We start from the raw sequence: 13,088 nt of genomic DNA on the forward strand, positions 1-13,088 counted from the left end.
GGGATCTGCATCGCGTAAGATTCCTTTGCTGTATCCAAGGTTTCACGAAGCATATACGCCGACTTTTTATGCTTCAATGGTGAATCAGAAAAGAGCCCTGTTGATCACTGGCCGTCGTAATTTTATTTTTGTGATTCCGGTCGCTACATTTAAATAGTAACTGGATCCCTTTTTAGTGTTATTTGACTTTTGAACATGCTTTTCGATCATCTATCGTAAAACTTATCATAAATTCGTAGTACGCTTCAGGGTGAAACGATACCATCTTATATCTTGTAATTGGAATTATTCGCAAACATTGTGGATTTTTTCAAATAACTTGATTTCAAGCTAAAGAGATATGCTTAATGTCATGCTGTTCCATTACTAACTAAGGATTTAACTAATAAAATGTCTACTTGGAGAATGCAATCTATTTTTCTACATAGTGAATTCATAACTAAGTGGATCAATGATTTAAATGTTCTTATCAACTTTCTATATTTACATATAGGTCAGAAAATGGCTTTTTCTGTTTACTTAGAGGATTTCTTACACATGGAGGTGTACGGAGGAGATTAACTACAGCTCAGATTTGTGAACATGTTCGTGAATGGCAAGCTTGCAATCAAAACAGGTTAAGAAAGGTTGGGAGAGGTTGCAGCTGGATCGATCGGGTAAATTATATAAAGTTTATTTTCGAAATATATCTGAAAGAATGTGGTTCAGTTTCTTCCCTAGAAATGAATTCTGCAGTTTGTGTAATTAGACCATTATGTCACTGAATACCAATAAAGAGAATTCAGCAAATACAATTTTCCTTTCCATGAAATCTCAAATCACTTTATGATCCAAACTCCCCTGTTCTTCTATAAACTTGCCTGTCAATCAAACTTCTGCAGTTCCGCATTCATAATCGATGTACTGTAATGCTAGAAAACTATTTATTTATTCACACACACAAATACTGGTACAATGAAGCACCGAATATATATGCGCCACACTCCATCATTCGATTTGCGTGAGGGTTGGGATACTATCTGGGAACCCAAACCGAAACAGGTGGTTTTCTTAAGAGGCCACACCCGGAACCTTTGACTTAAAGGTCTAATCCATAAGGCAGTGGAGCAACGTAAGGAGATGCAATCCCATGCTGGCTGGTGACCAACAATAAGTTCATACTCCATTTGTTTCTTCAGGATCCTGGAGCCCATGTGTACCATTGGTTTGGAATCAGGGTTTTCCAAATCCCCTAGTTGGATCCTCCATGTCCACTGACCCTGTCAAATCGCCAGAGTTTTGCTTTTTGTCCTCTCACTTCCATAAACAACACCGGCGTCACTAGAAGGCGGTGAGTAGGACTCTTCTATCAGAGGCTATATACGCGTAGCCATGTGAGAGCATTTCGATAGGGAAGGCGGACTCTCCCCACTCTCAGCCGTATCAAGGCTTCCGGGGGCATAAAAATCCTGACTTATGTGGTATTTATAAGAAAGTCATTTTGAAATTAGTAGCTAGTGAAAGGAGCGCCAAACTTAACATGCTTAGAGATAAAACTTTTATTTTCAAGACGGAAATGTATATTTACATCAATTGTTTCATAGCTTTTAGTACGATTGGATAATTTCTGAGATACTCCATCAGTTCATACTTTACTGTCAATAACTTTTTAATTTCTATAAATCACAAGTCATTGAGTAGATTTTACCTTTTTCTATTGCTCTGGGTAATATCTACGATTGTATCACCTACTTCAGTGATTGAAATGTAGTTATTGACAATCAGTTTTGTATCATTACACATATATGGATTTAATGCGAAGCTCTTAAGGTGTTTGAGCGCCCTTATTGTATTGAATAAAAACCCTTGTTTGATAACAATTAGACGATAATTTTCCTGTTTGGTCCTTAGTTTGCCTCGGCGTATGAATCCAATTCCACGACTATCAATTTACAGACAATTAGTCATTCCGATCTACATTTAGTTTAGTTTTGTTTTAATGTAGCGTGATTTTTATTCAGGTTGAAGACTGGTCTTCTGTAACTCATCATGCATTAGATTTTCTTACCGCGGAAAGTTCACCCGAAAGTGTCATACGTAACAGTTCTCGCCGACTTGTTTGTCCGAGACCGTTTGTCAATTTAAAACCGCGCATTCATCAGTGGTGTTGGCTTCTGTATCCTCCATCAGGAATAAACCCTAAAGTTGACCAAGAATGGATCCAAAAATTTGAACTGGAAACCAGAGAGTTGACGAGTTTATTTTCTGATTGGTTTCGAGCTCCTCGTGGTCTTGGTGGATTGACAGATGCAGTTTTGTCGATATCAGATTCCTTGCTTGTGAGTGGGAGGAATAAAGTCAAACCCAATAAGAATACAAATCCTTCAATTAAGGAAAAACAGTATTCTGAAGAATCTGATGGTGACGGTGGTGTAGAAGACTCAGAAATTGATGAAGGTGAAAGATGTCTGCGAATAGACGAATGCCAAGCTGAGTCAGATGATGGCGATAAGAAAAGTGGAGACATCCAAAAGATTAGAAGAAACGTTTCATCAAAACACTCTCAACAGTCAATATTCCACGAAGATAATCGACTTTATTCCGACGATGATATCCCTCCACCACTTTAGTAAGTCTGACTTCATCTAGTTTTTCAGCCATATATTTTCACCGTTGAGATTTAAAATATCGATTGTGACCATAACTCTTTTTTTCTCGTACTTAGTTTTTAAGAGACATGTATTTTTTTAAAAGGTTGTTTTATTCCTAGATATTAAAAATTAAACAGATAAGGAATTTTTAACCTAGGCGTATACGACCTTAGGGACAGGAATAATGATCGTGATCAACATCAAAATGGTTCTTTGGTTATTGACATGCACTGATTTTGTATTCATAAACCCTTCTTACTGTTATTAGCACACTCAGTAGATGCTCAGTCCATGTACTTAAATAAAGTTCGTGTTTTAGACAAATGAAATAAAGAACTATGTGTCATAACGGCTTTCTTAATTCAAAATGTTGCTCCTCCCAACATCACAGAAACTAAACAGTTATGTATCAGAACAGAGAAATATATCAATGAGTTTAAATTGACCTTGATATTTCACTGTACGTAAGTGTTGTCGCACAGAAACATAATATTCCGACAAATTGTTCATATATGCAATTGTGGCATAAAGATTATGTAGTCGACATTTTTCTATGTCGTGTATTTTTGTGAAATCATTTGATATTAGAAGCTTTTTGTTCTCTGCAGAAACTAATACTTTCTATTATGCACCAGTCATGTGGTATTGTAAATTAGCTTCTCTTTCATTCCAGTCCAACTAGATGGAAACTCCGACCATTTTCAGAGGAAGAGAAGGCTGATTTTCAATTGCAAGTAAGTTTTGTGTTTGCATTTTTATGCATCTAAATATAAATAAACTAATGATAAAACAGATAACTTTTACTTTGTCCATAATATCAGCTTATTAATTTATTTATCTACTACACTTAAAATTACTCATATAAAAGTGAGTTGGTCACTTGGATACCAATAACTAGGCTGAGGAAATTTAATTCCTCAAGTCCCACCCTTATTTTTCGTTACTTTTTGTTGACGAGTTTTATGAACGTAACTTATTCACTATGTACAAATTGTTGTACTCAGCTTTAAGCTATACTGTGTAGGCCACTGACACTATCCAACTACCCAAACCGAAATAGGTGAGTCGAAGTTTGAACTCACAACTTACCTGTTAGAAGCTGAGTATTCTAACCCTTAGGCTACCTATCCACGTTTATGATACTTGTGTTTCGAATTTACCATTGAATACCTTCAGCTATTCGACTTCGTGAGCAAAGCTGCAACTAAACTGGTTTCAATTAACCAAGCAAAGTCATAAAATCACTTGTTCACGTTAAAAGAATAACTCGTCCTATGAGTATTTTTTTCCTTGTAACACTTAGTAGTATATATATTTTATTCGATAAATGTTTTTTTTTAATTAATGCAAAGGATACTATATTTTTAAATTTAAGTTTTTTTACCGATTGGATCTTAATCACTAGAACCGGAAAGTTATGACCTTTCGGTTGATGGAATTACCAATTCGTTACCCCATTTTTTGTTCTTGCACTATTATGTTGCAGATCTCATCATTAATGTGATTGCACGAAGTCGCTTGGTTTTAGGTCATTCTAATTGACTATTTTACCCCCCAAATCATTTCAACTTGATCGATATCTTCTGAAAAAAACTATGCGATAGGCCATTATTTCTTGATGAGTTATTCATTAAAGCTATACCTATCAATATGCTTAATATTTATAGCTCACTTCAAGTTATGAACCTGATACAATTTTAGTTCTACCGGTCATTGAAATTACCATTTTGTTATCTTTTAATAAATCTCGGCTGTAAAATATAAGCGGAAAGAGAATGTCACGCATGTAAGTTAAAGCTTATCAAGATTTTCTTAAAATGACACAAATGTGTAGGCTGACTTTTAGCACTTAAATTACGGATAGCGCGAGCTGGTAATTCAGCTACAATTCTCCTTTTAATTACAAACGAAAGGTTTCATATATGTTTCTTCCCGTCTACACTTCTGTGTAGTGTTTATAGAAATCTTCGTTTTTCATTGGTTTTGTGCGTATTTTTATTCTTTGTAGGAAGCTGAACGTTTTTCTCATCCATGGTCTCCATTTGTTTATCATATACAAAATTACTGCGCTGTAGTTGGACCGTTACGCTCAGCTCCAAGTCCTTTAAGTCATGACTTAGTGTTGTATAATTCTGGTCGTAATTGGTCTAGTCACTCAAAGGCTAGAGACCACCCTTTACTGCGGCTTGACCGTCCTATGTTTGTAAGTTTAGCTGAAATTGTTCGAGACGCTGTGGCTTGTTTGCCCAATGGAGAAGGTACTCGTGCAGATATCACCACCCTTGTACAGAATAGCGGTTTTTTACTGCCAAATGTCAATCCACGCCAGGTGATTTTTTCAGTATTGTTGTGTTTGTGATTTATTATTATTTATTTATTTAAACACATACATATCGGTACAAAAGGGCACCAGATACGTATGCGCCACACAAAATAACGAGAGTGGGAGGAGAAAGGGGGAAGATGCGTATACATAAGGAAGAAAAAAGGATAAAAAAAGAAAGAGAACAGTAATGATGGGGGAACTGAAATGTACAACCATAAGAACTCTCTCAGTTAAGAAATTTATAATCACTCTTTATAAAGAAAGTAAATGAAGGTTACAGCAGGCTCGCCACTGGCTTCTATTCTGAGCCATATCTGATAACGTCTCTAGCCACTATGTTGCACCATCTCTCGGACCCCATCCAGGGAGTCGTAAAGTACCAACAGAAGCCAGTCCTGTACAGCTTTCTTTCTTACCACGACACCATGTCATACACTGACCACCTCTCCGCTTTTATCCATCCAGTCCCAGCGTCGGCAAATAATGCACGACTAGGAATTCATTGGGACGATATTCGCAGAACATGTCCAAGCCACCGAAGTCGATGTTTCAAGATGGTGACACCAACTGAATTCTCGTCGCCGTGCCCGAACACACAATGCTGAACCTCTGCATTATTAACATGGTGTTGCCACTGGATGTCAGCAATCCTTCCGAGACAACGATGATCAAACACAAAGAGTCGTGTGTACTGAGGTACTGCCCGAGTGCCCAGACCGAAGCAGGTGGTTTTCTTAAGAGGCCACACCCATAACCTTTGACTTAAAGGTCTAATCCATAAGGCAGTGGAGCATCGTGAGGAGATGCAGTCCCATGCTGGCAGGTGACCAACAATAAGTTCATACTCCATTTGTTTCTTCAGGATCCTGGAGCCCATGTGTACCATTGGTTTGGAATCAGGGTTTTCCAACTCCCCTAAGTGGACTTTCCGTGTCCACCAACCCGGTTAAAGCGCCGGACAATCGCTTTTCGTCCTCTCAATTTCGTAAACAACAGTAATGCCACTGGAAGGCAATGAGTAGGACTTCCCTGGCAGAGGCGCGTGGTGGTGTGAGAGCATTTCGAGAGGGAAGGCGGACTCTCCCCACTCTCGGCTGTATCAGAGCATTTGGTAGCGAAAGGAAATTAACAGAAACCATCGTAAACGACTAAATAATATTAACGGTAGCAGTAAACTGAACATATCTGATACAATTCAGAAGAAAAGAACTAAATCGGGAAACAAAATGTTTAATATAAAATCCAAATTTGAAGGAAGATAATGCATGAATAAATGTTTTTTATTCAAACTGATAAGTAAATACGGCTATTTCTCAAAGATATTATTGGGTTATTCATCTGATTAAAATGATTTCTAAATTCTTAGCTAACCGTGATTAACCAGAAAGTAGAAGAATATAAACAGGATTTTACACGAAATTTTATCCGTCTAGGAGATCACTTTACCTTATCATAAACAGAAAAATGCACTAGCTCAACTCAGTCATGAAACGAATCAAGAATTTTGGAAGAGGACTGGTTAAAGTTTTATTGTTTACTGGTAAAACTTGGATATGACGTACAAACTCATGCACTCGGTCAGTCAGTCATATGTAACTTAAAACCTAACACTTATGCATGCGCTCGACATTGAGCTACACTTGATGCGTGAGGCTCAATCGTACCACATGACTGCCTGTACCAAACTAAGTAGACGGACATTTGAACGTGCAGTTTAATGATTGAAGGTCAATCTATTTTACTACTGAACCTCGTCAAGCAGATGTAAGACTCGATTCCGTGCAATATGATTGTTGCCAAAACATTTTGTTTCTTTTATCTTGCATTAATATAAATTAGTAGAAATAAGTGGGACATCACTACTGAGTATTCGGTTTTATCTAATCTCCTATCAGAAAGAAGTTATAGTTGTTCTTAAACTTCATAGATTGTGAATTTTTGTTTACTGTCCTCAAATTTCTGCTGATTACCTGCAGATATCCAACACTAAACGTGTGTTCATTCAGTTTTTTTTCGTTTGTATTATAATGCACACCTCACTTAAGATTCATCCCAGTTAAAGTTCTAGTAAAGTTATTTACTTGTTTTTTCTAATAGTTACAACAGTGTGTTAGTTCTGCGTTGGATCGATTACAAGGCGAAACTTCTGATCCGTCGGTCTACTTTAATAACAATCGTCGTATGTGGATTTATCGTCATAGACGTAGGACTTTTGAAAAGTTTGGTAAGTGATTATATTTGTACTATAGCCTGAATTATTATAACTACATGTCTTCACGTTTCTTCGCAACCTCAGATGGTCTGCTAGTGTATTGTAATAGGAAATTTCTAAAATACTGCGTGACGGAACAAAGTATTATATGTTGATCAATCTCCCAATTCCCGCTCGAAATTTATATTTTCGTTGTTCATGTCATTCTTAGCTTTATCTGTCAAGAAATCACAATCCAACCCACGAAAATGTATATTCAGTAGTTGACTTTATATCAGCGGCGACAGTAATCAATTTTGTTTAAATAATCTGATTTAGAGTTTTGTTTTTTCTGGTCATATCAGATGGTTTCTAGCTCTAAAAAAATACTTAGTGCCATTGTCCTTGCTCTATAGTTTTCAGTTACGTAACATAAGGTTAAGGAACTTAGATTAATTTGTTATTAAGATCAATCACTATAAAACCTCGAAATTACTATTCACCTTTAACATAGCTCTGGTTGAATCTACTTAAAACTCCTATTATGTCAGTACAGTTTACCTCATTTTTATAATCTTTTATTCTACCAAGAATAAAAGTTATAGTAGATTGATGTTATCACTATTCGACTTAGTTGTTACGTATATTTATTATTGGTCAAAAATTTACATGGTATCGATTATTCCATATAGCTACTGTCTGACTTGTCATCATCCAGTCCCTAAAGTCGTTAACAACTGAATTGAGCCATGTAAATAGGTGTAGACTTCTTGTTTTTGGTCTGCACAATTATCGTAACCAAATGTTAGAGATTTTGTATGGCATTGCTCAGAATTGTCCTCAATGGTGTAGGTGCATTTACTCTTTACCTTATCCTTAGAACCTGAGTCCTGAAATCTCATTGTACCTTTTTTCTTTCTCCTGTATCTAATGCTTTCTATTACTAATGATACTACTTTTTTGACTTGATTTGACTTCAATTTGATCGTATGATGATATTAACGAAATATTCATCCCAGCTACCCTTGTGTATAATTATGGACTTAATTTGCGTTAGAGAATAATGGAATAAGTCAAATACGAGAATGAATTTTGGATACGTACATTTCATACACTCGTTGATCAAGACAGACAATCAGATCAACGAAGGGGAAAAGGCAAATGTGCCAATTCAATCTCACAAAGCTTGACTCGATATTTGTAGCCAGACAAGTATAAGTTAAAGTCATGTAATGGATAGAGTAAGAGATATACACACAAATGGAATAAGTTCAATGTTCAAAATTAGAAAATCACAAAACATCTTTATTATTCACAATTAATTTGACCTATTTTTGTCTGAAGTGATCATAGTACAGAAATTCATCTTTGTTTTTTCATTTTAATTCATCCGTACATAATCAGATAAAATAACTTCTCAAGTGAAACACTATAGAATCATATTAAACTATCCTGTTTATTACAAGTAAATAAGATATATAAATGAGTTCAATTATTTTTTGTTGAAATTTCCTTTAGTTCTCTCTCATTTTTTTTCATTTTTCATTAGCTGAACTACATGAAGCAAGATGCGCTGTTAATGAAACCAAGAAAATTATTCAACGTGGTGGCAGCACATCTGTTCTGAATATTAACAAAACAGTTAAACCTACTAACCAATTAATTCCTGACAAGTATTCAGAATATTCTAGCAAACAAAGTAATTTACGACATAATTCTTCAAAATTTTCTGGACGTTATCATAATCATCATCACAGTGGGAGACATATTCAATCAGGTTATATCAGTCGAGATTATGGGTATATGGAATTAAACAGAAACTATTCATTTATTGATGATGATCATATACCTGATATTGAAGAATTAGAAGCAGCTGATGAAGTCAATATGATGGAATATAATTGTACATCTGCTAATTATTCAATGGATTCTAATAATGTCAAAGGTCATATTGGTGCAGTGGTTGATAACACTGATTATGATGATGGTAATGAAATGGATGAAGTGGAATATGAAAATGAAATTCTAGGTGCTTGGGATGATGATAATTCTACTGACCGAATAATCAATCATCCTACTGGTCAACAACAACGAGGGAACCAACAATTCAACAAAATACCTAGATATTTGGATCCATTTCAGTCAAGAAGTCCAACATCATTTATATTGCCATCAAATAATTATTCTCAGTCAACCATTAGTAATTATAAACAATCACGATTAAATGATTCTAATTATTCATCGAACTCGAAACGAATTCATAAAAACTACACAACTGCTGCTGCAGATGATGATGACGATGACGTTGAAATTGGAAACTATATTATTGACAGTGAAGAGATGAACGAGGAATATTTCTAAGCCTGATGAATCATTATCTAATTAATGATGTGTAAATATCTCATATCTTTTAAAACTCGGATTTAGATAAAGTGATTTGTTTCTTTGTTTTGATTGCCTATAGATTTCTTCCATCTTTTTAATTTCTTTGCGATTTCAAAAAGAGAAAACAACCCTGTTATTCTTTAATTTCTATTCCATTAGTAAAATTCATTTATGTTTAATTTAACAGTAATTAAAGTGTAAATCAAAATTTCATGTGTACAACTATTTGACCTACCTGCAAATAAATCAGTAGTGTCAATCATAAACCATAGATAAATTGATCAGCAACATACTTCCGTGTTTAAAAGCCGGTAAGTTGAGTCGAAATTAAACTGATAGCTTTTAGTAAACTTCAGTTGGACAAATTAATTGTCTAAAAATCATTTCATGGTCTAAAAATACAAGTTATATCAGTTTTACATATTTCTGGTAGTTGAAATCCTTCTAGATCATAGATTCTTGGTCCGTCAGCAACAAAATTGAAAAACAGTTGTTGAGTCCAGCCAACATTTCCTTCGTACCAAAAGCAAACTGGTACACGACTGAAACAATAAAGAAAGCGAATATTTTAATGAAATCAAGTCATTATGTTTCGTATCCTTGTGGAGAATTAATAGGTGGATAGATTTATTATGATAATCAAGACTGTATTGCTGATTCATAGTGTGATTAAAGGGGATCTTTAGTCACAGGGAAATGTTTATGGTTTTGGTGGATACAACAACGTAAGAATATGCTCATAGTATGTCAAAGCGTATTAAAGTCACGTCATTGGCTAATGGCTAACGTAGGTAAAGTAGCATAAGTGGGCATCGTGTTAGATGAGATGTTAAACCTGTAGGAAAGAGCAGTTTTATATTTCAAATTGTGCTACATCTGATATGATTTTGCATGAAAGTTTTACCAAATCATATTATTTAATTAGTTAACAACTATTTTGAAATTACTACATATGATGATAAAGATACTTTCAGAAGTGTCTTCACTCAAAATGCTTTCCACAAGTTTACGAGGAATTAATTATTACTTACCTACTTACGCCTCTTACCCCTCGAGAAGTAGATTAGGCCACTCACCAGCATTCTCCACCGAACTGTGTCCTGGGCAATCCTTTCTAGTTGCTATTCATCCTTTCCATGTCTGCTTCCAATTCGAGACACAGTGTGTTCTTTGATCTTCCTCTTTTTCGTTTCCCTTCAGGATTCCAAGTTAGCTCTTGCTTCGTGATGCAGTTTCATGATTTCCGTAATATGTGTCCTATCCACTCCCAACGTCTCTCCTAATTTCCCCTTCAGCTGGAAGCTGGTTTGTTCTCTCCCATAGTAGGCGGTTACTGATGGTTTCCGGTCAACGGACATTGAGTATCTTGCGTAGACAACTGTTTGTAAATACATGTACCTTTTTGATGATGGTTATGGTAGTTCTGGAAGTTCCAGCTCCGTAGAGTCAAACTGTCTTGATGTTCGTATTGGAGATTGTGACTTTGGTATTGGTTGACAGTTGTTTCGAGTTCCATATGTTCTTCAATTGTATGAATGGTGCTTATGCTTTGCCAATCTTCGCCTTTACGACTGCATCAGATTTGGTCTGTGTACGACTGATCCTTACGGAATTCATCCTGTTGATCGCGAGGTTAAGTGTTTACTGCGTCTTTCATCTGGTTCAACAACACTCTGTTGAAAACCTTTCCTGGTACTGACAGTATTGTGATGCCTCTGTAATTCTCACATTCCCTCGGATCTCATTTCCTTGTTATCTTGATGAGGTGTCCTTTTTTGCTGTCCGTCGGCACTTGTTTTTCCTTCCAAACTATTCTGGAGCGAATGTGTAGCATGTTTGCAATTACTTCAATATTTGACTTTATGTCATAATAAAGTCCCACTAAACATCAAATAAAGTTCATATTTCAGTGAGGACTTAGTATCATATCTCAAGGTACAGTATATGTTGCAAACACCTGAAGTTCTATGACAACATTAGGAAAGTATTATTTCAGTAATTTTCATAAAATAAATAGTAAAATAATTAAACTTTATTTATCAGCACTCTCAATAAAATTGGTCTTCAGTCAAAATACTGAAACTAACCTCAACATTGTACTACCATACACGAACAATGGTTCGAAGTCATCTATGATAAAAAACACTTGAAACCTAGCGACTCCTACAATCGACGATCATATTTTGTAATTGTAACGCAGAAACCTTACTCTTTCATTATTTATTATTTAAACACATAAATATTGGTACAAAGGGGTACCAGATACATATGCGCCACACAAATCTTCTTTGATTTGTGTGAGGGCTGTGATACTGCCCAGGTCCCCAAAACGAAGCAGGTGATTTTCTTAAGAGGCCACACCCGGAACCTTTGATCGAAAGATCTGATCCACAAGGCAGTGGAGCATCGTGAGTAGATGCAGTCCCATGGTAGCCGGTGACCAGCGATTGGTTCATACACCATTTGTTGCTTCAGGATCCTGGAGCCCATGTGTACCATTGGTTTGGAATCAGGGTTTTCCAACTCCCCTAAGTGGACTTTCCGTGTCCACCAACCCGGTTAAAGCGCCGGACAATCGCTTTTCGTCCTCTCAATTTCGTAAACAACAGTAATGCCACTGGAAGGCAATGAGTAGGACTTCCCTGGCAGAGGCGCGTGGTGGTGTGAGAGCATTTCGAGAGGGAAGGCGGACTCTCCCCACTCTCGGCCATACCAGGGCATTTGGGGGCACTCTTTCATTGAAAATCTAGCATATCGCCGCCCGAGTCACAGACCACAAGCTTGCATTAATTAATTGTTTTATATTTTACACACATAACTCCGGTTATTACCTTGAAGATAATAAGAACAAATATTGAGATAGAAACATGAATTAATTTTACTCAGCTAGATTCTACCCTACTGCTTACAACCTACTACATTTTAAGATCATAAATAATATAGATTTATTGGAGCTAATTAAGAATAACTATGTTTATCTTAATAGAATGAAGCTTCCAATAAAATTGAGTGTTTCAAACAAATACAATGTGCGATAGAAGATTCTTAGTTGTCCAGATAGTTGAGCTTAAAAAGTTAACCGGATATGTAGTGAAGTAACTGGTCACTAGACAATCGTAATTAATCATAATATGCATTAAACGTAAAACTATGGATCACAAATGGAATAATCAGAATAAAAAGGTTAATTATTAAAAGGCATTGGTCAAAATATTTTACAGTTCAGAAGAGACATAATTCCAAAAGCAAAACTAATGAAAGCTAAAAAATGACTAAGGAAAAACAGGTTTCTGCAGGAAGTTACTGAGAAATACTGGAAAAATTAGGGTAAGAGGTCTGAAGTAAACAAAAAGCATATTTCTACTCAACCTTAATTTGAAGGTGGTGACGTTTCAGGGTCAAGCAGTGGAAGAACAAAATCTATATTAACGGCAACGTATCTTTCATCTAAATTGGTAGCTCTGAGCAAAATGTTATTAACCCCCGAATGAAAACCTATAGGTCCCTCTTTTTTGTTACTGCCAATTGAGAATAACATTTTACTTGTATCTACCAA

At 35.9% G+C, this 13,088-nt stretch overlaps 1 protein-coding gene across 1 annotated transcript; it reads left to right on the plus strand.

Moving 5' to 3' along the window:
- Window positions 1–593: 593 nt before the first annotated feature.
- Window positions 594–9,508, plus strand: Smp_084770 (hypothetical protein; the record flags this gene model as incomplete). Its single annotated transcript, XM_018792345.1, has 6 exons — window positions 594–636; window positions 2,038–2,608; window positions 3,304–3,364; window positions 4,639–4,959; window positions 7,054–7,180; window positions 8,697–9,508. Coding segments are annotated over 6 exons (1,935 nt in total), but the record flags the coding sequence as incomplete, so codon positions are not given.
- Window positions 9,509–13,088: the final 3,580 nt, after the last annotated feature.

This window comes from Schistosoma mansoni (genome assembly GCF_000237925.1).
Source record: "Schistosoma mansoni, WGS project CABG00000000 data, supercontig 0348, strain Puerto Rico, whole genome shotgun sequence".
Taxonomy (NCBI): domain Eukaryota; kingdom Metazoa; phylum Platyhelminthes; class Trematoda; order Strigeidida; family Schistosomatidae; genus Schistosoma; species Schistosoma mansoni.